The sequence below is a fragment of the Hylobates moloch genome, unplaced genomic scaffold (genome assembly GCF_009828535.3).
Source record: "Hylobates moloch isolate HMO894 unplaced genomic scaffold, HMol_V3 SCAFFOLD_9, whole genome shotgun sequence".
NCBI lineage: Eukaryota > Metazoa > Chordata > Mammalia > Primates > Hylobatidae > Hylobates > Hylobates moloch.
The window spans coordinates 10,748,083-10,775,102 of record NW_026652284.1 but is presented as its reverse complement, the minus strand read 5'-3'; the positions used below and the strand labels follow the sequence as shown (position 1 = coordinate 10,775,102).

Sequence of the window (27,020 nt, the reverse complement as noted above, 5' to 3'; positions counted from 1 at the left end):
GAAAGGCAAGGAGAGGCGGGAAAGAGGGTGGGAGATGAAGACAAGAACAAAAGAGGCAGCTGTGACTCTTTCAACATTTTAAAAGAGATTGAAATTGAAAACGAGATTTATAAAAGGCAACCGATCATGCTTTGCTCCCCCCTTCAAAAGAAAGAAGTGTTGAAAATGAAAGACTGTTAACCAAATGAGTGCTGCTTTTAGAGTTGGAAGAGAACCAGTCCGGGCCATGTGTGGTGCTGCTGTGCGGTGACTGTGATCCCAAGCAAGTCACTGAACCACTCAGCCCAGGAAACAAGCCAAGCATGCACCTCACAGGGCCATAGGGAGGCCAGCGTGAGACAAGCACGGAGAAGGCTTCGGTGAACCCCAAGTTGCTGCCCGGATCCAGCATCTGGTGGCTCTCACTGCGACTGTGGTTAGGCGGCCTTGACATGCTGCTGTCACTCCCGCCACTGAGAAAGATGGGAATGAGTATCAGGGATGACCCAGGGCAGGCAGTGGGGTTTCCAGGGCAGGGCCTCTCCTGGGGAAGCCCATCTTCTCCCACCTCTCATGCAGTGAGATTGGCTGCAGCCACTGTGATGGCCTGGGGCACGGATTACACCGTGCTCTGCCCTGCTTTACTGACTTGGATTATCTTCACTCCTCACCATCCCCTCCCTGTTCCTTCTTGGAAATGGAATGGCTGTTCTCAGTACAGCCACCCAGCCCCTGCACCCAGCCTCTGTGCCAAGCTGGCAGGGTAACGAATGGCTCCACCTCCTCCTCGCCTCTGTCCGGAGGGGCTCTGAGCAACCCTCTGCTCACAACCCTCTGTGGTTTCCCCTTATCCTCCTTGGAGCTGCATGGAGACTGCTTGTCCAGACATTGAGATGGCTTTACCAGGTGTCACTCATTGCATTGGGTTCCCTTCATGAATACCCAGGATAATAACTGCACCACTGCAGGGTGCAGGAGGTATCGCCAAATGTCCATAAGTGTACACTCATATGTGCACACATGTACATGGGAAACTTTATTTATTTATTTATTTACTTATTTTTGGAGACAGGGTCTCACTCTGTCACCCAGGCTGAAGTGCAATGGCACAATTTCAGCTCACTGCAACCTCCACCTCCCAGGTTTAAGTGATTCTCCTGCCTCAGCCTCCGGAGTAGCTGGGATTACAATATGTGCCATCATGCCTGGCTAATTTTTGTATTTTTAGTAGAGATGGGGTTTCGCCATGTTGGCCAGGCTGGTCTCGAACACTTGACCTCAGGTGATTTCACCTGCCTCGGCCTCCCAAAGTGCTGGAATTACAGGCATGAGCCACTGTGTCTGGCTCAATTAAAAAAAATACAATAACAACTCTGGCGGGGAGTAATGGCTCATGCCTGTAATCCCAACACTTTGGGAGGCCAAGGTGGGTGGATCACTTGAGGTCAGGAGTTTGAGACCAGCCTGACCAACATGGTGAAACCCTTCTCTACTAAAAATACAAAATTAGCTGGGCATGGTGGTGCATGCTGTAATCCCAGCTACTCGGGAGGCTGAGGCAGGAGAATCGCTTGAACCCAGAAGATGGAGGTGGCAGTGAGCCGAGATCGTGCCAATGCACTTCAGCCTGGGCAACAAAAGCAAAACTTCATCTCAAAAAAAAATAATAATCATAATAAAAGTAATAGTAACAACTCTGGTAAAACAGACATCAGATGTTTTCCAGTTTTCTTCCCTTGTTGAATGAACCTGGACTGCAGCCCAAGGAGATGTTATCTTTCCCTTGTACCTAGAGATTCCTAAAGCCTCTCTGAAGGACAGGCCACTCACAGCCACATGTAAGAACACCTATCTCTCCATCCAGGACTTCTTCACCACATTCTCAACCATCAAGCCTCCAGGGCTGTGAAGCATTCGAATGAGAAGTCACCTTGACAATCTTTGACCCCAAGGCCAAGACCCCAACTTTTTCATAGTCACCCCACCAGGATTGTGACCTCAGCACAACCAGGCTTGGCTGTCCTGACAGAAGGGCTACAAATGGGTCATCCTTCAGTTTCTGCATGGAACTTGTCCTGGTGCCAGGGCAGAGCCCCTCGGAATCACTAAATGGACACCCCCCATAACACAGAGTGCCATTCAGGCTACTATAGCAAAATACCATTAAACTAGGTGGCTTATAAACAACAGAAATGTCTCACAGTTCTGGGGGCTGAGAAGTCCAAAACCAAGGCAGATTTGGTTTGGTGAAGGCCACTTTCTGGTTCATAGATAGCCCCTCCCAGCTGTGTCCTCTCATGGAAGAAGGAGCAAGGCAGCTCCCTGGGATCTCTTTTATCAGGGCACTAATATACTACCCATGAAGACTCTACTCTCATGACCTAATCACCTTCCAAAGTTGCCACCTCCTAATACAATCATGTTGGGGATTAGGCTTCAACATAGATTCAACATGAATCTGGGGGGACACAAACATTCAAACCACAGCAGAGAGTTTCACAATGAATAGTTGTTTCTTTTCTATCTCCCTTACTATCATATAAGCTCTAGGAGCATAGAGATCTGGTCTTGTTCATTTTCTGCGTTTAGTTTTAATACAGTTCCTGGTACTTATCAGGTGTTCAATACATGTTTGTTGAATGAATGAATGTACCAGGCACTGTGCTGAGTATTGGGAAGAACATGGACCCTCAGCCATGGGACCTCTGCCCTTTGGTAGGAAAGTCTGAGATTACACAAAAAACAACATTCTAAAATAGTCATCCATAAGAAAGGAAAGGGGGCTGGAAGCAGTGGCTCAGGCTCGTAATCCCAGCACTTTGGGAGGCTGAGGCAGGCAGATTGCTTTAGCCTAAGAGCTGGAGACCAGCCTGGGTAACATGGTGAAACCTTGTCTCTATAAAAAATACAAAAATTAGCTGGGCATGGTGGTGCAAGCCTGTAGTCTGAGCTACTCTGGAGGCTGAGGTGGGAGGATCACCTGAGCCCAGGGAGGTTGGGGCTGCAGTAAGCCATGATTGTGCCACTGCACTCCACCCTGGGCTGCAGAGTGAGACCCTGTCTCAAAACAAAGCGGAGGATGAGGGGGAACTCACTTTATGAAGTGCCTACTACATACCAGGCACATGCTAAGTACTCTGTGAGCACTACCTCATTTAAACCCAAAATTACCCTACAAGGCAAATCCTATCATCCTCCCTTGCAGAGGAGGCACCGGGAGCTCAAAGAGGTTATGTAGCTTCTCTGAGGGTATCCCGGGGGTGAGTGATCGACCCTGGACTTCTACCCACCCAGTGCTGCCAGACTTGAAAGCCCAAACTCTTTCCACTTCACCAGTCAAGCTCCAGGAGTGATATAAGGTGTGCCTGTTTGTCTGTCTGTCCTCTGGAGAGAGTAAGTTTCCTGAGGATAGGGATCAGGTCTCATTTACCATTATACCTCCCAGAGCTTAGCAAGTGCCTGTAACATAATACTTGCTCAATAAATTGACTGGTCTTGCAGCCACCTGCAGATTGCACCACAGGAGATCTAGTCATAGATAGTGAATTGATCACGGTCTGGAACAATGGGGCATAGAGAAGTTCATCTCTTCTGCCCTCATTCCCCCACAGCCTTTATGCCTCTATGTCTCACATATGGCTGTGAGTGGCCTGTCCTTCAGAGGGGCTTTAAGAATCTCTAGGGGCAAGTGTCTATGTTGACGCTTGAGGTGGCAGGATAATGTATGTATGCAGCTTTTGTTACTAGCTCACTGTGTGTCCTCAAAGGGCAGGGGTGTGCCTCGTTTATCTTGCCTCCTGGGACAGAGCAGGCTCTCAGTAAAGGTCTTTGGCCAAGGCAAGTGTCAGCTGGAAGGCCCTCGTTGGTGACCATGGTGACCTCTAACCCCCTCAGCACTTCCCCTGAATCTGAAGGCCTCCCACCTGGTATTCCCTTGGCCTCAATGTGGCCCAGGGCTGAGGGGCTCCCCTGACTCGCAGGAGACTTGGGCTCAGCGCTCCTGCTTCACGGGATGCTTTCCCTGGCCTTGTCTCTCCAGGCCATTCATCTTGATTAGGTATTGGCAGCTGTGGATGATTAAACGCCCCGCCATTCTCTCGTTTGTTTCTCAGCAAGGAAGTGTCGGAGTTTTCATTCTGCAGAAGGCTTTGACCTTGGCAATGGTCAGAGTGCCCTTGGCACACCTGCCTCAATGCTCCAGTTGTCTGACTGCACAGCCAAAAGAGGCTGATTAAGGAAAACTTTGAGTCTTACTCTCTCAGGCAGCAACAGGTGGGCTTTCTCCAGCTGGGGGAATTGAGCTGTCCATCAGCACCTCGGTTTCCATGGAACAATCACCTCTTACGGCCACCTCTTCCTAGAAACCTTCATCGCCACTCATTGCCACCTCTTCCTGGAAGCCTTCCTGATACCCAGCAGCCCCATCTCTACCTTGATGTTCTGTGGTTGTTGTTTATTCTATGGTTGACCTGTGTCAACCTCCTCTCCCTCCACACAGCACACTGAACCTGAAGAGTATCCTGTGCCCTGAACATGCATACAACTATCAGCTCCAGGTGCTGCCCACCCCGAGGCGGGAAGGGGCTCCTCATTTCCCTCTCCTCGAAGGTGGCCAGCCCCATTCTCAGGAGGCAGGTCTAGGAGGCAGGTCACTGGGCAATTTCTGGGAGCTTGAGCACTGGCTGCTCCCATGCTCCTGATGTGGGCACTCTGCTTCAGTGGCTAGATGAGGACTGGAAGAGACGAGACGAATGAGGACACAGATGAGGGGACAGGAGCATAAATTTAACCTGAGACTGAACCTTCACCTCTATCATCGTGGGTAGGCAGGAGCCACTCTCCATTATCTGGGGATGGGTAGACTTTGACTTGTAACTTTGGCCCAACCAGCCAGAGTAGGTTAGACTAACAAGCTTAGTTATTATCCCCACAGAGCTGGCCCCTGGGGGTGTTGGTGGGAATGCCACCAGCCAGGAAGCAGCCATCCCACCCTGATGGGAACACCTCCGTGGCACTGGCGTATGGGCCATCTCTGTAGGCCTATAGCTGGCCCCATCACTCACACACTTGGGAGCAGCTGAGGGCAGACCAATGGATTGAGTCCCTAACAAGCAAGGAACTGTAGGGCAAGAAGAGAGATGAGGGGCAGTTTGCACTGAAGGCTGGGTGTGGTGGCCCACTCCTGTAGTCCCAGCACTTTGGGAGGCCAAGGTAGGACTGCTTGAGGCCAGGAGTTCGAGACCAGCCTGGCCAACATAATGAGACCCTGTCTCAATTTTTTAATTAAAAATAATAATAATAAAAGAACTTGCACTGAATTAGAGCAAGATTTGAATCATGGTTCTATTGCTTAATAGCCAGATGACCCTAGACGAGTTTAATAATCTCCCTGAACCTCAGTTTCCTCTCTTATGAAAAAGAGACCTTAATATCCCATTTGTGGGGTTGTTATGACTAAAAGAATGTATGTAAGCATCAGAACAGTGCCTGGTCCATAGTGAGCATTAAACAAATGATAGCTTTATTACTGCCATTCCCTCGGCCAGTCATCCAACACTTATTTATTTAGAGACTTCTATGTGCCAAGAATATGAGCTGGATCTTAAAAGCTCTTAAGAGTTACTGCCATGGGGCCAGGCACAGTGGCTCATGCCCGTAAGCCGAGCACTTTGGGAGGCTGAGGGGGGTGGATCACCTGAGATCAGTTCGAAACCAGCCTGGCCAACATAGTGAAATCCTGTTTCTACTACAAATACAAAAATTAGCTGGGCATAGTGGTGGGTGCCTGTGATCCCAGCTGCTTGGGAGGTTGAGGCAGGAGAATCGCTTGAACTCAGGAGGCAGAGGTTGCAGTGAGCCGAGATCGCGCCATTGCACTCCAGCCTGGGTGACAAGAGCGAAACTCCGTCTCAAAATAATAAGTTAATGCCATGGTTCTCCTCTACTCCCAACCCCAAGTGGAACTCACCTGTCCTTACTGACAGCTGATGTGATGCAGTGGTCCAAACTCTCACACCTGTCAGTCAGCCCTAGAGGGTCCAGCCCCTCCCATGTAACTCAGTCATTCAACAACCAGTTACTGACTGCCTGCTCTGTTGCATCATGCACTGTGCTAGTGCTGAGATGGGCTGGAAAAGAAAACATGGTCCTTATACTCTAGTCCTACCACTTACTAGGAGAAATTGACAATAAACATGTTGGCAAAATAATAGGTGAGTAACACACGCTATGCTTTTGCCTTCCCTGTTAAACCCATTTGTGATCCTAACGGGAGGCAATTCTAAGCCAAGCTGGGGGAGACAGGGGCCAAGATATGGCAGGACCGTGGGAGTGCGGACTTTGGAGGACCCCTTGAATCACACCACATGGAGCCCTGCCCCTCGGGATCCCTTAACATCATAGAAGGGCCCAGACCAACTTGTGTTACCCCACTCAGCCTGGTTGGGAGCATGTGATCAAGGCCCTCACTGTTCCTCCCAGAGCTCCAGCATCTTCTGAAGTGAGTCTGTGCCTTGCAATTACAGCCTTTCCCTGACCCCAGGAAGCCGTTTGCAAGCCTCCTGATGAGCCCAGACTCAGCCTTTGTCCCCTCCTCAGGCAGGAACCCGACTTGGTTTATACCACCATTCGCCATCCTAGCTTAGTCACTCACAGTGGGAGGGCTGTCCCAGTTTGAAGAAGGGCAGATCACAAATGTCAACTGGCTGGAACCCAAGTGCCAGGTTCTTGCCAGAGGCACTCCTTTTACACCAGCCTGCACAGTCTGGAGCCCATAATGAAAGAGGCTGACAGTCCATTAGCAGCAGAGTGGTCTGCAGGGCTCAGAGGAGAGGAGCTGTCATCCCTCTCACTTCAAGGGCTTTCGAGGTGAAATCAAATCTGTGAGTGTGTGTGTGTGTGTGTGTGTGTGTTTGTGTATATATACACAAAATCTTTTTAAAAAAGAGTATCAATCACAGCTGTTCCTGTTAAGATGGGTAGACAGTCAACAGTCTGACATCAAGGAGAAGAAATGTCAACACAGCTCTTGTACTCTGTCCTCCCAACCCCTGGGGCAGGTCTGAAAGACTATCACGTAATAACAGAACAACTGAATCACAGGATTGCAAGACCCTTAGAGGTCTTCTCATCCAATGCCTCTCTGATGTGACTCTTCACACCCATGTTCCTGATGAGGAATCGTCTTTTGGCTTGAATGCCTCTAGTCACAAGGAACTCACCCCTAACTGAGACATTCTGAACATCCCACTCGCTGATTCCTCTAATGTCTAAGAAACCTTCCTGATCTGGCCAGGTGCGGTGGCTCAAGCCTGTAATCCCGGTACTTTGGGAGGCCGAGGCAGGTGGATCACCTGAGGTCAGGAGTTCAAAACCAGCCTGGCCAACATGGTGAAACCCCATCTATACTAAAAACACAAAAATTAGCTGGGCATAGTGGCACGCACCTGTTAATCCCAGCTACTCAGGAGGCTGAGGCAGGAGAATCACTTGAACCCTGGAGGCAGAGGTTGCAGTGAGCTGAGACTGCACCATTGCACTCCAGCCTGGGCGACAAGAGCAAAACTCTGTCTCAAAAAAAAAAAAAAAAAGAAAGAAAGAATGAAAGAAACTTTCCTGAGCTAAGAGCTTCAACTTGAGGACACATAACTTCTACCCATTAGTCCTAGTTTTACCCTTTGAAGCCACACACAAAAAAAGATTAAAAAAAAAAAAAAACACTCCAACCCGTCTTCCCGAAGACAGCCTTCTTGTGACTCTCCTTTCCAGGCTGACATGGCTTTATGTGCCCCACCCATCTGCCAACCACATTCTGGACAAGATCCACTTTGTTGATAACATATTCAAAGTGTGGTTCTTATACTGAGAAATGGAAATCTCGACCACAGCCGTTACCAATGCAAACACACACACATGCACACACATGCATATAGAAAGCAAGCTCTTGTAATTGTCTTTTCATCCGTTCCATTTTTTTGTTTGTTTTTTGAGATGAAGTCTCACTCTGTCACCCAGGCTGGAGTGCAGTGGCGCAATCTTAGCTGACTACAACCTCTGCCTCCCGGGTTCAGGTGGTTCTCCTGCCTCAGCCTCCCAAGTCGCTGGGATTACAGGTGTGCACCACCACGCCCAGCTAATTTTTGCTATTTTTGTAGAGACAGGGTTTTGCCATATTGGCCAGGCTGGTCTGGAACTCCCGACCTCAAGTGATCCACCCACCTTGACCTCCCAAAGTGCTGGGATAACAGGCATGAGCCACCGTGCTTGGCCCAATTCCATATTTCAAAGCATGTTGTCAAATGCCTTGCTGAAATCCAAGTATATTATATCCATAGCATGTTCTTGATCTCTCACCACATTGATTCTATTAATATCTAGAGAAAAGAAACAAGACAAGAAAGTGCCCAGGACTGGCCCCAGCCCAGCATGAGAGGAATGACCCACACAGGGATGGGCAGAATTTCTGCCTTCCTTATTCTGGATGCTAATTCTCCTGTTAATTCTAGCTCAGATCACATTAACCTGCATGAAAGTTGGAGCTCATTACTGACTCAGACTAAGCTTTGGCCCAGGTCAAAGGCTCAGGTGTTGGTTTTTTTTATTTATTTGTTTATTTAGGAGACAGAGTCTCACTATGTTGTCTAGGCTGGAGTGCAGTGGCACGATCTCGGCTCACTGCAACCTCCGCTTCCTGGGTTCAAGAAGTTCTGCCACCTCAGCCTCCCAAGTAGCTGGGATTACAGGTGCTAATTTTTGTATTTCTTTGTAAAGAGAGGGTTTCACCACGTTGGCCAGGGTGGTCTTGAACTCCTGACCTCAAGTTATCCACCCGCATCGGTCTTCCAAAGTGCTGGGATTACAGGCATGAGCCACCGCGCCTGGCCTGGTGGTTTTAATACAGGAGTAACGGAAGCGTTAGTAAGACAACATAGGACATATTCATCTCTTTTCCCACCCAACTCCAGAAGAAGCCACCACCAAGCTTCCAAAGGTCCCGAGTGGGATTCAGCGCAAAGGTCCTGCAAAGGGTAAAGAAGAAGTGAAATGCTTTGAGTAGGGGAGGTGGATGGGGCATTATCATAGGTAGAGTGGTAGTGCTCCAAGACTGGGCAGAAATGTGACTGGAGTAGCAGGAATCTGTGCCCCACTGGTACTTGTCACCAGGAAGGAGCATTGTGAACCCTTCTAGAGGAGCAGTGTCCAAGACAAGGGCAGATTCCAGGGCCAAACCCCAGCATCCAGTAGCAGAGAGGTGACCTTACAAATGGTAAGCAAAAATCCCTGGCTCTGGCCCCACAGAGGCCAGTTCTGGGTGATCCCAGACAGATGGGAGGGTACTCAAGAGGTAGCTGGCATTGAATTTTCAGCCACCTGACTGGGGAGTAGAATAAATCTGACTCAAAGAAATAAAGGCAGCCAGGCACGGGAGCTCACGCCTGTAATCTCAGCACTTTGGGAGGCCCAGATGGGTAGATCGCCTGCGGTCAGGATTTCGAGACCAGCCTGGCCAACATGGTGAAACCCCGTCTCTACTAAAAATACAAAAAATTAGCTGGGCATAGTGGCGGGTGCCTGTAATCCCAGCTACTCAGGAGGCTAAGGCAGGAGAATCGCTTGAACCCAGGAGGCAGAGGTTGCAGTGAGCCGAGATTGCGCCACTGCACTCTAGCCCGTGTGACAGAGTGAGATATATATAAAATATATATATACAAAAATTAGCTAGGTGTGGTGGTGCATGCCTGTAATCCCAGGTACTGGGGAGGCTGAGGCAGGAGAATGGCTTTGAATCCGGGAGGCAGAGGTTGCAGTGAGCCGAGATCGCGCCACTCCATTCTAGCCTGGGCAACACTGAGACTTGGTCTCAAAAAAATAAATAAATAAATAAATAAAGACAAGTGATGTCAGATTCCAGAGTCACCGAGAAAACTCATACCCCCATACCTCCATGGCTGTCACACCATGGCTCTCCCTCTCTCTGATGTTTATGCTGTTGATTTTGGGACCTCAGTGTATTGCTTTGTATTTATTCACACTGCATTTTTCTTTTGACCCATCAAAGCAGGCTTTTGATTTATGAGGCTCCTAATTGTCATTTTGTAAGCTCTTCCTCCAAGGTTCATGAAACCTTTCATTTTGGCTGCCTCATCCGAGTCATTAATAACAGGTGTTGAATCCAGCTGAGCAAAGGGCAGAGGGCAGGGCTCCGACTGCTACTAAGGGCTCCTTCCCAGCTGCCACTGACGTGCTGATCAGTTAGCTCTCTCCCACCACCTGCTCAGTCTCTCAGGAATTTATCTAACTCCACTGTTATCCATCCCACGTCTCTCTGCCTTGTTCATAGGATATATTGTCCAATGCCTAGCTGAAACTCACTCAATCTACCTCATGTTCTCCATCTAGCAGCACAGTGACCCTATCAAGAAAAAGAAAAATGAAATGAGGTTAATCTGGCCTGACTGCTGACTGGCTCTTGGCAAATCCACTGTAGCTACATGCAGCCGTCAATGCTTTTTTTTTTTTTTTTTGAGACACGGTCTCGCTCTGTCGCTCAGGCAGATGTGCAGTGGCGTGATCATAGCTCACTGCAGCCTCGACCTGCCAGGCTCAAGTGATCCTTCCACCTCAGCCTCCTGAGTAGCTGAGACTACAGGCATGCACCATCACGCCCAGCTAAATTTTAAAAATTTTTTATGTAGAGATGGGGTCTTACTACATTACTTAGGCTGGTCTCAAACTCCTGGGCTCAAGCAATCCTCTCACCTTGGCCTCACAAATTACTGTGATTACAGGCATAAGCCACTACGCCCAGTCCCCAATGCCTTTTCTAAAGGCCCATTGAATCTGGTCAAACCCTACCCAAACTCATCACCAACGACCAGGTGCCCCTCCGCACAGCCTGAATGTCCAATGTCACTGCCTTGGTCTCCCTGAGATTTACAAATCAGAGTTCACAATCAGACAGTAAGTATGAGGAAAGCAAAAACCAGAAGCCAGACCACTGGTGAACATTTTCTTTCTTCTCTTTTTAATTAAGAAGTCTAAAGAAAACCTTCATTGACTCAGGGAACATAATACAAATTATGGTGACCTGCGTATAAAACCTGGCAACAAATTTGGCCTTTGGGAATGTTTATATATAAAAATGTGCATTAAAATCCGCACCAGGGCACAGTGCAGAACTGACAGCCCCGATGGGAGTGACCACCAAGGCATATGTGATCCGTGGACGCAGGGAGCCCTTGGTCCTCCAGCCTCAGGGTGAGCCCTGCATGAGAATGGCCTACTCCAAGGAGAGGTCAGAAGGCAAATCCCCTGTGAGCACCAAAATGCCACAAGCCTGGTGTGAAACAAAAATGGTGCTGGGAAGGACAGGGGAGAAGGTCATCTTTCTTCCCCTTGTCTCTGGGCTCTGCCCACTATTAGAAGATTCTGGCTCTCTGCTAGACAAACCACCTTTGATTTAACTTTAGAGGAACTTTTGCAATTTTCAAACATGTTCTTTTCCAAGTAAACCAATCAATTCGAACTCAAGGTTCAATATAATAATTAGCTTGATCTGAAAGGTTAAGAACTAGTTCTTACATCATTTTCTGCAGGCCATGACCTTAAATACCTACTAGAATGGCTATAATCACAACAGAATACAATGTTGACCATTTCCAATCTATTTTAGTCCTGGATCAAATGCAACTGAGTAATTCTGGCCCAGAAATTACACTTCACAGACAATGCAATGAAACGTAGCCAGGATAAATGCTGGAATTGCCCCGCTCTGAGTGTGATCTCACTGAAGCCCTCAACTACCTTTCCACAAAGCCCCGGGGAGAGGCCGGGTCAATATTGCACATCTGTCTTCAAGGATGAAGACACAGCCCCTTCACTGGCAGGGCCCATCACTCTGGCTGAACAGAGCTCAAGACTGTTTGTCCAGTGGCTATTCATTCACTGGGTCCCTGCTCTGCCCATCCTGTGGCTCTGTGGGAAGTGGCAGCTGTCTCTGACTCGCTGCTAAGCTATTGCTCAGTCTGGCTCCACAGATGGGAAACACACAAATGGGAACACCATAGAGGTGGAGAGGTGGAGGGTGGGTGTGGGGAGCATCAGAAGATGCAATTGGGAGGGAAAAGCCCTGTGGGCTTCGAGTATCCCACAAGGATGGCAGTGCCTCTACCGTTTCAGGGCTCCTGATAGTTACTGAAAGGGCTGGGAGTCCTTCCTGTCACTCTACTACATTCAACAAAGGGAAAACAGCCACCGTACTGATTCCTATCCAAAAGCAGTGATTTTTCTCAGTTGCCTCCAGAGTGGTTTTTTTTTCCCTCCCAGTCCTTGGCTTGTCTTGCTGCAGGGTAATCTGACACTTTTCCTCAACTGTGGCAATAAGTGAAAGGAGAAAGGAACAAAAGCATCTGAATCACAATTTAGGTAAAAGGCTGACAGCCACACAGGCTGTTAATGAGGGACTCTCTCTGTCTCAGGCAGCATATCTCAGGACACAGGTGCTGAGAGTAAGAGACAGGTAGCCCCTGTGTTAGTGAGGCCTGGCACCAATCATAGCACATCCTACGAGACCAAGAAAGCAGGACGACACTCTGCCTAGTTATTAGGGTCTTTTCGGGAGAGGAGGCCAAACTGGGCAGCTCCTTTACAAAGTCTGGGGACATTTTGTACAGAACAAGGAGGAACTAAGTCCACTTCACTGCAAAGTGACCTGAGAACACCCTCTAGTGGAAATTATTAATAAAACAAGGACCACGCACCTAATTCACCTTCTGATACAAGAATGGTTTTTAAATGGAAAAAACAAAAAACAAAAAACAGAAAAACAACATATTATCTTTAAGAACACAAAAACAATTTTTAAAAGGCAGGAGTTCCCACCCATGCTTAGTACCCTGACTGCCAAATCACATTCCTTCCTCGGAGACTCTGACTTTAATATATTCTAAGAAAGGGAGACATGTCGTGGGGGGAGCTACTTGTCCACTTAAATTTTGGGCAGACTGCCTGCTGGTGCCAGAATGATGCCAAAGACGTAGAAAAGTCCCAGCAGGAGGTTGAGCTTGGCAGTCCTCTGGGGCAGTTTGTTGAAGGCCTGGCTTCGGAACTGTCTCTCAAGGGAGAAGGCCATGGGAATGGTAAGCAGGGGGAGTGCCAGGCTGATGGTGCAGTGTGTGGCCAGGATGCTGAAGACCAGGTAGGGCAGAAAGAGCAGCGTGTTGTAGAGAATGTAGGAGAACGTGGGGCCGATGAGGATGGCCAGCGTGACGATGCCAGCCTCCCGGTCGGACTCCATGTCCCTGGTGTTGTTGGAATGGAGAATGGCCTCGGTGCTAAGGGCGAGGGGGATGGCATAGACCAGTGGGAAGATGGCCAGGGACCCCACCTGGATGGCGTAGGCGAACATCACAGCCAGCGGGCCAAAAGTGATGAGGATGATGAGGTCTCCCAGAGCCACGTATTTGAATCCAATTCCTGCGGCCAGAAAATCCAGAGAGTTGGTATGAGACCAAGGCTGGAAATTTAGGGACTGTTCACCAGTGAAAAGGCAGGCCACTTCTGGCTGAAAATGGTAAATCCTTAGACTGTGCAGGTGGGCACTCATTTTGTCCCTTAACCCCACAGAGCAAATTCTGATTTCTTCTCCAATGACACAGGTGCTGAGAGAATGCCCAGTGAGGCCTCAAGTCCCTCTTCTCAGGTTCATACCCAAGTTTCCCTTCCTATTGTCCCTCAACAGAGCTCTGCAACATAGCACACTGGGCACCCACTATACTCTTAGTCCAATGGAAGAGCCCAGCAAGGATCTAAAGGTCTTAGAATCCAGTTCTTTGCTGTCTTTCACCCTTCACCAACCCCTGCAAGACCCCGTGAGATCAATCCCTCACAAAATAGCCACTCTGGCCTTCTACTTTTCCACCTCCTTCCCCTACAATCTCAAGGCATCTTCTGGTTTTAAAAACCCCCAGTGAATCTCAGTGAAATTTCAGGGTCCCTAAACGTGCACCCCTGCAATAAGCAAAACAGCAAGGACAGGAGAGTCATAATGCTGCTTCCCTCCTCTGTCTCCCATGAGGTTGAAACTAAACCACCCCTACCTCCTGTTTCTGTCCTGCTCATCTACTTCAAAGCCTGTCTAATCCACTTCCTTCAAAACTATCCATTCTCTCCATCCCCGGGGCCACCCTCCATCCCCCTTACCCCATTCCCAAATCTACCTCATGGTCATCTTATGCCTGGGATACTGCAACATCCTCCAAACTGGTCTATCAGCTTCCCATCTCATAACCCCTCCCCCTTCCATCCCTAATCTAATCTCTAAAAGGGCGTTAGAGTGAACCTTTAAAAATAGGAATCTGGCTGGGTGGGCACAGTGGCTCACACCTGTAATCCCAGCACTCTGGGAGGCCAAGGCGGGCAGATTACCTGAGGTCAGGACTTCCAGATCAGCCTGGCCAACATGGTGAAACCCCATCTCTACTAAAAATGCAAAAATTAGCCAAGCATGGTGGCACACGCCTGTAATCCCAGCTACTCGGGAGGCTGAGGCAGGGGAAATGCTTGAGCCTGAGAGGCAGAGGTTGCAGTAGGCCAAGATCATGCTACTGCACTCCAGCCTGGCAGACAGAGCAAGACTCTGTCTCAAAAAAATAAAAGTAAATAAAAATAAATAAATAAATAAAGGAATCTGACCACCCCCTCCCCCAACATACACTTAAACCCTTATCAACCACTCATCCTGGGGATAAAAGTCCCAGATCTTTAACCTGGCTCACCTGTGGCTCAGCCCTACCTCTCCTGCCTCACCTTGAGCTCTCCTCCCCTCTTCACACAGACTTCCTCCAATCCATCAGAGCCTTCAGACACCCCTCCCTTGGCCTGGCTAACTCTACCCACCCTTTAAGACTTTAAAGACCATTCCCCAGGACCACCTCCTCTCACCCCTAAGCCACATTTGATCCCCTTGCAATATGCTCCCATGGCAATCTGCTGCCATGTTCAGAAACTTCACCATGCTTCTAATTAATCTCCACCTTTCTCGCTAAACTGTAAGTTCCATGAGGGCAGGGCATGTGTCTGGCTTAGTCACAGCTCACTACCCAATACTTGGCACAAGGGCCGAACTGAACACAGAGCTACAGTAACAAGCACCTGGAATTTGGGATCAAGGTCAGGAAAAATCTCCCACTCAAACCGAAACAGGTAAAGCAGTATGGAATGAGTGGAGCTGCCCACTGAGGGAGGTGACCCACGCACCTATTGCTAAAGAAGCTTAACAAACTCCAGTTCTAACCAAGCTACAAGATGTGGACTCAGGATCAGAAAATAAAGCTCTGGTTATGCATTTTAACCAATCTAAAACGACAGAAGTTCCCATTAGCCACAGGAATCAAAACGAAATAAAATGACAGATAACAACGGTCTTTAGAGGCTCAAAAGCCATAGGAGCTAAGGAACAAGATCCAGCCCAAGTTCACCTTCACATCAGCAGCTGGGGTTCCTTGGTGCTAAATACGCATCCTTAGTTCTTTAGAACAAAGTATCTCCAGGGAAGGGCATTTAAGGCATGGTCACTGACACTCTCCAACATTCAGCAAGCTAATTCTGCACCCTCAAGCCATATTTTTTTCCTTCTATTTGGATAATTTTTATACCAAGCCATGTTTTCATAAATAATTTGGTTGTATGAGGACACACCCTCCAGGAGGAAGTTCCCTCAAGCAGAGCACGAGCTCCAGTTCAGAATTAGTAAACTGACATCTCTTGCAGTATCTCACAGATTTAAGGGACTACACCCGCCCAGAGATGATGCTGGGCAGGAATACTCCCAGCACAGACCTAGCCAGTTCCTCTACAGCTGCCCACTCTTGTGCTTGTTTTCTCAGCTCCCCAAGTGACTCCACGGGTCTGGCTGTGAAAGAAAATGCAACAGCACTACAGCCCTGACCTTTGGCTGGATTCTCCAAGAACACTTCCTTAGATCACTTGGCAAAAAGCAATGTAAGCCATCAGGTATGGTGGCTCACGCCTGTAATCCCAGCACTTTGGGAGGCCGAGGCAGGTGGATCACCTGAGGTCGGGAGTTCGAGACCAGCCTGATCAACATGGAGAAACCCCATCTCCACTAAAAATACAAAAAATTAGCCAGGTGTCATGGCACATGCCTGTAATCCCAGCTACTCGGGAGGCTGAGGCAGAAGAATCACTTGAATCCTGGAGGCAGAGGATGTGGTGAGCCGAGATCGCGCCATTGCACTCCATCCTGGGCAACAAGAGCAAAACTCCGTCTCAAGAAAAAAAAAGGCCAGGCACAGTGGCTCACGCCTGTAATTCCAGCACTTTGGGAGGCCACAGCGGGTGGATCAACTGAGGTCAGGAGGTCAAGACCAGCCTGATCAACATGGAGAAACCCCATCTCTACTAAAAATCCAAAAAAAATTAGCCGGGCATGGTGGTGCACGCCTGTAATCCCAGCTACTTGGGAGGCTGAGGCAGAAGAATCGCTTGAACCAGGAGGCAGAGGTTGCAGTGAGCAGAGATCACATCATTGCACTCCAGCCTGGTCAACAAGAGCTAAACTCTGTCTTTAAAAAAACAAAAAAAAAAAGTGATGTAAGCAAGGTTGAGCAGAGATCTCTGTCCCCACCCCAAAACCAAGAGCAACCCACTCCGGGGAGGAAAAAGAGCTGGTTATCTGACATAAGAAAACAGTAGAGCCCTTGGGGAGAAAGCCGTTTCCTAGCATTTGATACATGGCCCAAGGCTCATGTGCTCTACCTGATTCAGAGACGTGGCCCATCTGGGAATTTCCTTTTAGGCATTCCTCCTCTCCCAACCCCATTTTCTGAATGAGCTTACACAGTGAAATACTGGGCCAGTTCTCCACACGGCAGCCAGAATGAATCTGTTAAGACGTAAATCAAAAAGTTGGCAAGACGCAGAGCAACTGGAACCCTTGCTGGTGGGAGTGTAAAGAAGTACAACCACTTCAGAAAACAGTTTGGCAGTTTCTCATAAAATTAAACATCATCTGCCCTGTGACCCAACAATTCCACTCCTGGCATTTACCCAAGAAAAATGAAAACAAATATCCACAAAAAGACTTGAACATGAATGTTCAGATATAATAGCCAAAATATGGAAGCAATCCAAATGTCCCTGAACAGGAGAATGGATAAAAAGAAGTTGTGGTATGTTAAAATGGAACGCTACTCAGCAAAAAAAGGGAAATACTGATACACACAACAACACAATGAATCTCAAAAACATCACACTGAGCAAAAGCCAGACGAGAGCTCAGACTGAAATAAATACACATACATACATAGATAGTTCACAGTGAAAGGTTCCATTTATATGACCAGGCAAATCCAATCTGTGTGAGAGGAATCAGAACAGTGGTTCTTTTCCTATCTCTGGATGGGGGCAGGGAGTGTGGGATTGACAAGCAAGAAGCACTAGGAAGCTTTCGGGGGTGACGGACGTGTTCTGGATGATGACAGGGGTGTGGGTTATGCAACTGTATACATTTATCAAAATTCATCAAGCTGCAACACTAAAAATCTGTGTATTTCACTGTGTCAATTATATGTCAATAAAAGTCAATGTTTAAAAAATCTTAAACCAGATTATGTCACTATTCTGCTCAATGTATTTCAATGCCTTCCCATTTGTTAATTGGATGAATATTTACTAAGTAATATTACATGCCAGGCACTGTCTGGGTGGTAGGGGTTCAGCTAAGACCAGAGACAGAAATCCCTGACTGCAGGGAGGGAGCTCGAAGTCTAAGGGGGAAGATAATTAACCAGTTAAGTACTTTATATGGCACGTTAGAAGGTAACATATGCTATGAGGAAAACTAACGCAGAGAAGAGCAGCAGGGGGAGTATCAGGTGTGGGCACGGAGTGGGTGTGTAATTTTAAGCAAGGTAGAAAGCAAGGCCTCACTGAGCAGCTGACATTTGGGCAAATAGGTGAAGGAAGTGAGAAAGTGAACCACGTGGTTAGAAGCAGGAAAAGCATTTCAAATAGAGGAAGCTGCATCTACAAAGGACCTGAGGGAGGGGCAGGAGGGGCTGGGCATGCTCCTGGACTAGAAAGGGCAGTGTGGCTGGCCCAGGATGAGCAGGAAGAGAGGAGGAGGGTGGGTCAGAGAATTGGGGGGAGGGCAAAAGGTGGGCAAAGAATGTAGGGCCCTAGGGAGTCACTGTAAAGACCCTGGCCTTTACTCTGAGCAAGATGGGAGCCACTGAAGAGTTCTGAGCAGGACTAAACAGGGCTGCCCTATATTTTAACAGAATTACTCTGATGGCTGAGTGGGAACAGCCTGAATGGGACCAGAACAGAGGTAAAGAGACCAGTTGGGAGCCTGCCGCAAAAATCCAGGGACAGATGATCACAGTGGTGGCTGAGCACGGCAAGAGGTGGTCAGATCCTATATGCATTTTGAAAGGAGAGTCAACAGAATTTGCTGATGAACTGGATGTGAGATGTGGGAGTCAAGGACGATGCCCATGTCTTTTGGCCTGAAGAACTAGAATGAAGCTGCCACTGAACAAAATGGGGAAAAAGCTGTGGGTGAAGCAGGTTTCCTTGGGGAGAAGATCAGAATTTGGTCTCAGATATGTTAAGCTTGAGATGTTTGTGAGACAGTTCTAGAAGTTGCTGAGTAAGAAGTTGGATATGAGTCTGGAGTTTAAGAGTCACTAGCTCAACAGATGGCATCTGAAGCCATGAGCTAAAATCACCAAGGGAGTACATGGAGATAGAGAAAAGAGGTCCAAGGACTGAGCCCTGGAGGTTGGGGAGCAGGACTCGTTAAGATTGCCATGACAGAGACCCTGCCTAACTCATCAACTGTGTCTCATGCCCCCTCTGGCTCACACAGACCTTTCAGTAGATCCTAGCCAATGTCACACTCTCTCCCACCCACCACATTTGCACTTAGTGGTCCTTCAGCCCTGGAGGACTCAGCATCGCAATCAGACTCCAATTCCACCCCGTGGCCAGCTCCTTATCCTTCCGTCTTCAAGTCCTAGTTTAAACGTCACTTTCACAAAGACAGCCTCTTCCCTTCACCACCACCTTGTACTTTCTATTACACCACCTCATTGATTTCCTTCACTGAACTTTTTACAGTTGGCTGCCAGGCCACCACAGCCTTTTGGTTTTCCTCTTACTCCTCTGGATGCTTGCTCACATCCCCTTTACCTGTGCCTTTTCTTCTCCCACCTCTAATGTGGGAGTATCCCAGGGCTCAGACCAGGACTGACTTTTCTACCTACACTCCCTCCCTTGATGACCTCACCCAGTCCTACAACTTCATCTATAGGCCAATGACTCCCAAATATGTAATCTCTAGTCCAGGCTTCTCTGAACTTGAACTACCCATTTGACATCTTTGTTAGGAGATTCAATAGACATTAAGATGTCCAAAGTTGGCCAGGCGCAGTGGCTCATGCCTGTAATCCCAGCAATTTGGTAGGCCAAGGTGGGTGGATCACCTGAGGTCAGGAGTTCGAGACCAGTCTGGACAACATGGTGAAACACTGTCTCTACTAAAAATACAAAATTAGCCAGGCATGGTGGCGGATGCCTGTAATCCCAGCTACTTGGGAGGCTGAGAATCACTTGAACTTGGGAGGCGGAGGTTGCAGTAAGCCGAGATCATGCCACTGTACTCCAGCCTGGGAGACAGAGTGAGACTCTGTCTCAAAACAAACAAAAAAAACAAAACAAAAAACCACGAAGTCAATCTCTTGCTTTTCCCCCAAAACTTGTTCTATCCCCAGCCTTGCCCTTCTCACATGATGACATCACTCCAGATGGTATCTTCCAGTTCTCAGGTCAAAACCTTTGAGTTATGCTTATGCAGCTATTGATAGGCAATGGTACGATTAACTGGGGCCTTAAAGATGATGAAGATAAGACATTTACAAGGTGGACAGGCATGATTATTGGGCCACCAAGGACAAATTATGAAAAGAGAATATAGGCTGGGCATGGCAGTTCACGCCTACAATCCCAGAACTTTGGGAGGCCAAGGAGGGCAGATCACGAGGTCAGGAGTTTGAGACTAGTCTGGCCAACGTAGTGAAACCTCATCTCTACTAAAAATACAAAAAATTAGCTGGGCGTGGTGGTGTGCACCTGGAATCCCAGCTACTTGGGAAGCTGAGGCAGGAGAATCACATGAACCCAGGAAGTGGAGGTTGCAGTGAGCCGAGATCACACCATTGCGCTCCCGCATGGGCCACAGCGCGAGCCTCTTTCTCAAAAAAAAAAAAAGAATATATAGCCTGAAAATAGAAAGTGGATCCAAATACCCAGAAGCTCCCCCATCAGTTAGATTTGTAACAAGAATTAATATGAATGGAATAAATAACTCCAGTGGGATGGTGGATGACCGCAGCATACCAGTGTTAGCAAAATGACAAAATTCATACAGCATTAAAGTTGTACTTCAGGAGCTAAGACGTCTAATGATGTCCAAAGAAAATATGAAGCTTCCACAGCCACTGGAAGGACAAATATACAACAATTAATTTTAGTGGATCTCAAACTTGTCTTATATCAACAACCTTCTACTCGTGTTAATGTCTTGATCAAATATCACAATGCAAAATACCCACACATTAAATAAAAGAATTCCAGCTGGTAAACATGACCTGGACATTTGTAAGAATATATTTAATATATGTACACCCATTATGTTTTCAGGTAACAGTAGGAAAAATGCAACCCAATTTTTTTCTCTTGTTAAGGTACTGTTATTTAAACATAAACTTGGAGTACTCGAAATATAATTCAGGTTTACAAGATGAAAGCGTGGTAAGAAGTGTCAGATGGCAGTGGAAGCATGTGTGTTTTTAAAGACTAAAAATCTCAATAAAGAAAACAGGGCTGGGCACAGTGGCTCACGTCTGTAATCCCAGCACTTTGGGAGGCTCAGGCGAGCAGATCACTTGAGGCCAGGAGTTCAAGACCAGCCTGGCCAACATGGTGAAAGTCTGTCCCTACAAAAAATACAAAAATTAACCAGGTGTGGCAACATGCGCCTGTAGTCCCAGCTACTTAGGAGATTGAGGCAGGAGGATCACTTGATCCCGGGAGGCAGAAGTTGCAGTGAGCTGAGATCGCACCACTGCACTCTAGCCTAGGTGACAGAGTAAGACCCCCATCTCAAACAAAAAAGGAAAGAAAAAAGAAAACAGAGGCCAGGCGAGGTGGCTCACACCTGTAATGCCAGCACTTTGGGAGGCCAAGGTGGGCAGATCACCTGAGGTCAGGAGTTCGAGACCAGCCTGACCAACATGGAGAAACCCTGTCTCTACTAAAAATACAAAATTAGCAGGGCGTGGTGGCCCATGCCTGTAATCCCACCTACTTGGGAGGCTGAGGCAGGAGAACTGCTTGAACCCCGGAGGTGGAGGTTGCAGTGAGCTGAGATTGCACCATTGCACTCCAGCCTGGGCAACAAGAGCAAAATTCTGTCTCAAGAAAAAAGAAAACAGAAATGGCATGCTTTATCCATCTTGCTTAGTGAAAGAGAGCTGCAGTTGAAGTTGTTTAAAAAGTAGCAGGTATTGGCCAGGCATGGTGGCTCACGCCTGTAATCCCAGCACTTTGGGAGGCCAAAGGAGGGTTGATCACTTGAGGTAAGGAGTTAGAGACCAGCCTGGCCAGCATGGCGAAACCCCATCTCTACTAAAAATACAAAAGTTAGGGCCAGACGTGGAGGCTCACGCTTGTAATCTCAGCACTTTGGGAGGCCGAGGAGGGTGGGTCACGAGGTCAGGAGATCGAGACCATGGTGAAACCCCGTCTCTACTAAAAATACAAAAAATTAGCCGGGCGTGGTGACAGGCGCCTGTAGGAGAGGCTGAGGCAGGAGAATGGCATGAACCCGGGAGGCGGAGCTCTGCACTCCAGCCTGGGAGACAGAGCGAGACTCCGTCTCAAAAAAAAAAAAAAAAAAAAAAAAAAAATACAAAAGTTAGCCAGGCGGGCACCTGTAATCCCAGCTACTCGGGAGGCTGAGGCAGGAGAATCACTTGAACCTGGGAGGCAGAGGTTGTGGTGAGCCAAGATCGCGCCACTGTACCCCAGCCTCGGCGACAGAGCGAGACTCCGTTCAACTAAAAAAAAAAAAAGTAGCAGGTACAATGAACACTGTCACAAATGTGTTTATTTTATTTTTGATTTTTTTGAGAGAGAGTCTCGTTCTGTTGCCCAGGCTGGAGTACAGTGATGGGATCTCAGCTCACTACAACCTCCCAGGTTCAAGCGATTCTCCTGCCTCGGCCTCCCAAGTAGCTGGGACTACAGGCATGCACCACCATGCCCAGCTTATTTTTGTATTTTTAGTAGAGGTAGAGTTTCACCATGTTGACCAGGCTGGTCTCAAACTCCTGAACTCAGGTGATCTGCCTGCCTCAGCCTCCCAAAGTGCTGGGATTATAGGCAAAAGCTACCACATCCAGCACAAATGTGTTAATTTTTGAAGTGGTGAGGGTGCTGACTACTAGTAGTATGAAAAATATGTTCCTGATTGCTTTGATACCTATATTGTAATAAAAATGTTGGGGGAGAGTTGATGAATTTCTGTTAAAAGCTGTTCATGTGTGTTACATGTAAAAGACATGGTAAATATTTGCTTACAGTCTTTTTTTTAACAAGCTATGCACTTAAGGTTAAGTGACATCAACAAAAAAGGGATACGTACATGGATATATAATTTTGAAACTAAAGTTGGTCTTTTTTTTTTTTTTTTTTTTTGAGATGGAGCCTCGCTCTGTTGCCCAGGCTGGAATGCAGTGGCGTGATCTCAGTTCACTGCAACTTCCGCCTACCAGGCTCAAGCAATCCTCCTGCCTCAGCCTCCCAAGTAGCTAGGACTACAGGCACATGGCACCACACCTGGCTAATTTTTGTATTTTTAGTAGAGACGAGGCTTCACCATGTTGGCCAGGCTGGTCTGGAACTCCTGATCTCAAGTGATCCACCTGCCTTGGCCTCCCAAAGTGCTGAGATTACAGGCATGAGGCACAGCGCCCAGCCCAAAGTTAGTCTTAAAATGTAAATAAAATGTGGAATGTGTCCAAGAAAAAAAAAACCTTTGAGTTATGCTTAAACTCCTCTGTTTCTCTTTACCTCACATCCAATCCATCAGCAAACCCTGTCTACCTTCAAAGCATATTTAGAATCTGGCTACTTACCTCTTCCACTACCACCTGCTAGATCCAAGCCACCAAACATCGCTTGCCTGGATTACTGAAGAGCTTCCTACTTGGTCTTCCTGCCTCTACCCTTGCCCCACTCCCCTTGATCCATTCTCAATACCTTACCCAGAGCAATTCTTTTAAAACATTGTATCATGTCACTCCCTTGCTCAAAGTCCTGCAGTGGCTCCTCCATTCCAGAGCCAAGACCAGTGGCCTACAAGGTCTATAAAATCCGTGTGCCTCCTTACCCTCCCCAAACGTACTTCTCTTACTTTACCTCCCTTTACTCTCTCCTTCATTCACACACTGGACTCCTTGCTGCTCTGTAAGTTCTTTGGACACATTCCTGCCTGAAGGCCTATGGCACTTGCTGTTGCTTTTCCTGAAATGCTCCTCTCTCAGATATCTGCTTGGCCAACTCCCTCACCTCTTACCTCCTTCAATGCAACTCAACTCAAATACTACCTTTTTAAGGCACAGTCTCACTCTGTCGCCCAGGCTGGAGTGCAGTGGTGTGATCAGGACTCACTGCAATCTTGACCTCCTGGGCTCAAGCAATTCTCCTGCCTCAGCCTCCAAAGCAGCTGGGACCACAGGCAAGCACCACCATGCCCAGCTAATATTTTTTATTTTATATTTTATACAGACAGGGGTCTATGTTGCCCAGGCTGGTGTTTAACTCCTGGCCTCAAGCAATCCTCTCGCTTCAGCCTCCCAAAGGGCTGGGATTACAGACATGAGCCACTGCACTCAGCCAAATATTACCTTTTTGATGAAGCCTACCCTGATTAAACTACTTAAAATAGTAATCTGTGTCCCCTTCTTTGCTCTACTTTTTTTCCCCGTAGCACTTATCATCTTTCATATACTATAATCAGGGTGATCAATTCAACCTGACTTACCAGGAACTTCCCCAGTTTTAGCTCCAGAAGTCGCACATCCCACTTAGTTCTGTCGCCTTAGTCCTGAGCAAACCAGGATATTGGTCACCCTAACTATAATTTTCTGTTTTTATTTTCTGTCTCTTCTCATGATAATATATAAGTTTCACAACGGCAGGGATCTGTGGCTGCTGTGTTCACACAGAACAATGCCTGGCACATAATAGGTGCTCAATAAATAGGGCTTACCCACCTGCCCATCACTACCTTAATCAGCCTCTTGCAAAAAGTCACCTAGCAAACTAGCCAGAAGTAATTATGTGTATCATTTTGAACTCTTCAAATTTAATTCTACTAATATTTGAAACTGTGGCATTATAAAGTATGAGTGATTAAAAAAAAAAAAATGAGACACAAAAAATGTCCATATAGGCCAGGCATGGTGGCTCACGCCTGTAATCCAGCACTTTGGGAGGGCAAGGCAGGCAGGTCATGAGGTCAGGAGTTCAAGACCAGCCCGGCCAACATGGTGAAACCCTGTCTCTACTAAAAATACAAAAATTAGCCAGGCGTGGTGGCACATGCCTGTAGTCCCAGCTACTCGGGAGAATGAGGCAGAAGAATCGCTTGAACCCGGGAGACAGAGGTTGCAGTGAGTCGAGATCGTGCCACTGCACTCTTGCCTGGGCAACAGAGCAAGACTCTGTCTCAAAAAAAAATTTTTTTAATTTAAAAATGTCCTGACGGGGTGAGGTGGCCCATGCCTGTAATCTTAGCACTTTGGGAGGCTGAGGCGGGTGGATCACGAGGTCAGGAAATCAAGACCATCCTGGCCAACATGGTGACACTGTCTCTACCAAAAATACAAAAATCAGCCAGGCGTGGTGGCGTGCACCTGTAGTCCCAGCTACTCGAGAGGCTGAGGCAGGAGAATCGCTTGAATACGGGAGGCGGAGGCTGCAGTGGGCCGAGATCGCACCACTGCACTCCAGCCTGGGCGACAGAGTGAGACTCCGTCTCAAAAATAAATAAAAAATAAATGTCCATATAAATTTTTCAGTCATGCCCTACGTCCATAAGTCAAACCAGGATCTTCTCAAATTACTGTTGCAAAACATTCACATCACCCACAATTATAGACTTCAATTAAAGTGGCTTAATTTAGAAAGCCACCTTTGACATCCCTGTAACTCCTTTACAAAGCAGCAGTTTCCAGTGGACGCGACTAAGACCTGCAGCACATAGGACAGGCCAAATCTTACCTCCTGTGTAGAGAAAGGAGCCAGACAGGCCTCCAAAGTAGATGAGAGCCAAGTGCTCCAGTTTCAGAGGGGACAGGTAGTAGAGGCAAGCGGCACAGACGCAGCCCAAAGTGTAGAGGAAGACTCCGAACCGGACGACATCCTGGGGCTCCAAGATTCGGTCCACAAGTGTCCTGTCATCACTCTTTTTGTGGTCAATGCCCTTGGAAAAGTCATAGTAAGTGTTGACCAAATTACCGGCCCCGTGCACAGCCAGGACAGCCACGGCACAACCCACCAAGAGCCTGGGATCCAGGACACCGTGGGATCTGTAGGCAAGGGCACTGCCCAGGGCCACCGGTGTGAGTGAGGCACTGAAGCTCCAGGGCCTCAGGGCCAAGACGTAGGAGGCACACTTCTGCCTCCAGGAGCGCTGGGGGAGACTATCTTGCTCTGGACAGTCGTTCCCCAGCGGGTCCCTGTCCCCAGCCTTGACAGTCTCTCCCGACAGAATGTTAATCTTCTCCCCCAGGACCTGAGAGGCCGCCATGGAAGCTCCACGTGGCTGAAGTAAACTCTAAAAGTGAGCCACGCACAGTGACCGCCAGGGAAGGAGGAAGGACGGGGCGGGGCAGCCGGGCCCGACCTTCCTTCGGTTCCGCCCCAGGACAGGGCTGGTGTGGCGGCAAGGTCCGGGGGCAGCAGCAAGCGGGTCTTACACCCCACGAGGCCCAGCAATGCCGCCCCTACTACCCGTCACCTGGGCGAAGTCTGTCTCCGGCCCCCAGCCACGCGTTAGAGCCCACGGCCGAGCCGCGGCCGCCTTCTTCTGGCCACCAGGGCCGCCATCTTGTGCGCCGGCCTCTGGAGGCCCGCCCGGAAACAGCTGCCGGCGGCGCGGGCCGGACCGGAGGGTGGGCTGGAGGGCGGGAGGGGGCGGGGCCGAGCCAGAGGCGGGGAGAAGGACGGTGAGGGGTGGGGGGCGGGGGCCTGGTCAGAGGCGGGGCGGGCGGGGCCGAGTCAGAGGTGGGGCGGGGTCAGCGGTGGGGCGGGGTCAGAGGCGGGGAGGGGAGGGATCAGAAGCCGGGAGAAGGGCGGTGAGGGGTGGGGCGGGGCTGAGGGGCGGAGCCAGACCTGTGGTGGGGCGGGGCAGGGGCGGGGATGGGGCGGGGCAGGGGCGGGGATGGGCCGGGGGCGGGGACGGGCCAGGGGCGGGGACGGGCCAGGGGCGGGGACGGGCCAGGGGCTGGGGCCGGGCGGTGACCCGGTATCCAGCCCTTTTCCTGCCTGCACTGCGCCCCGCAGCTACTTCCAGACTAACTGGAATCAGCCTCTCTTAGCATCATAAGAACTCGAAGGCTTGTTGCTTTAGGACTTACCGGGCGCACTTTCATTCACGAAGTAGGATTCATTAATTTATTCATGCTACAAGCATTTATTGAGGGCCTGCTGTGTGCATACATTCTGACGTCCATCATATCTGCACTGTGGAAATACTCTATGATGTGCTACTGCTCACCTCTTATCAGCTTTTCATTCAGTGACATCCTTCGGCAGCTTGAAATCTGCCCATGGTGGGAGAGTTTACACCACGCAAATCAGCAAATGCTTAATAACTGCTAAGTCGTCTAGACTTAAGAAAGTGGCGGAGAAAATGTTGATATTACTGGTTAAACTTAAAAGTGTTGGAGGGT

The 27,020-nt window shown here is 48.6% G+C and overlaps 1 protein-coding gene across 5 annotated transcripts; it reads right to left on the bottom strand.

Moving 5' to 3' along the window:
* Positions 1-66: 66 nt before the first annotated feature.
* UBIAD1 (UbiA prenyltransferase domain containing 1) lies at positions 67-26,227 on the bottom strand. 5 transcript variants are annotated; one of them, XM_032758911.2, is made up of 3 exons: positions 25,348-26,227; positions 13,364-13,452; positions 67-4,712 (listed from the first exon to the last, which is right to left on the bottom strand). In XM_032758911.2, exons 1-3 carry the CDS (start codon positions 25,874-25,876, stop codon positions 4,695-4,697), a joined length of 636 nt encoding a protein of 211 aa, XP_032614802.1. In that variant the 5' UTR covers positions 25,877-26,227; the 3' UTR covers positions 67-4,694. The 5 variants fall into 5 exon arrangements, with proteins under 5 accessions (XP_032614802.1, XP_032614805.1, XP_032614801.1 ...); XM_032758912.2 differs by lacking the exon at positions 67-4,712 and adding an exon at positions 20,398-20,498 and having other exon boundaries at positions 13,309-13,452; XM_032758913.2 differs by lacking the exon at positions 67-4,712 and adding an exon at positions 20,427-20,498 and having other exon boundaries at positions 13,310-13,452.
* Between the last annotated feature and the right edge of the window lie 793 nt (positions 26,228-27,020).

What these genes read in the sequence shown, in the direction of transcription:
- UBIAD1 (XM_032758910.2), bottom strand. Translation starts at nt 25,876, where the DNA reads ATGGCGGCCTCTCAGGTCCTGGGGGAGAAGATTAACATTCTGTCGGGA. An exon ending in CTCCTTTCTCTACACAGGAG is followed by an intron (nt 13,453 to 25,347) that starts GTAAGATTTGGC and finishes TTCTGGCCGCAG; the next exon opens with GAATTGGATTCAAATACGTG.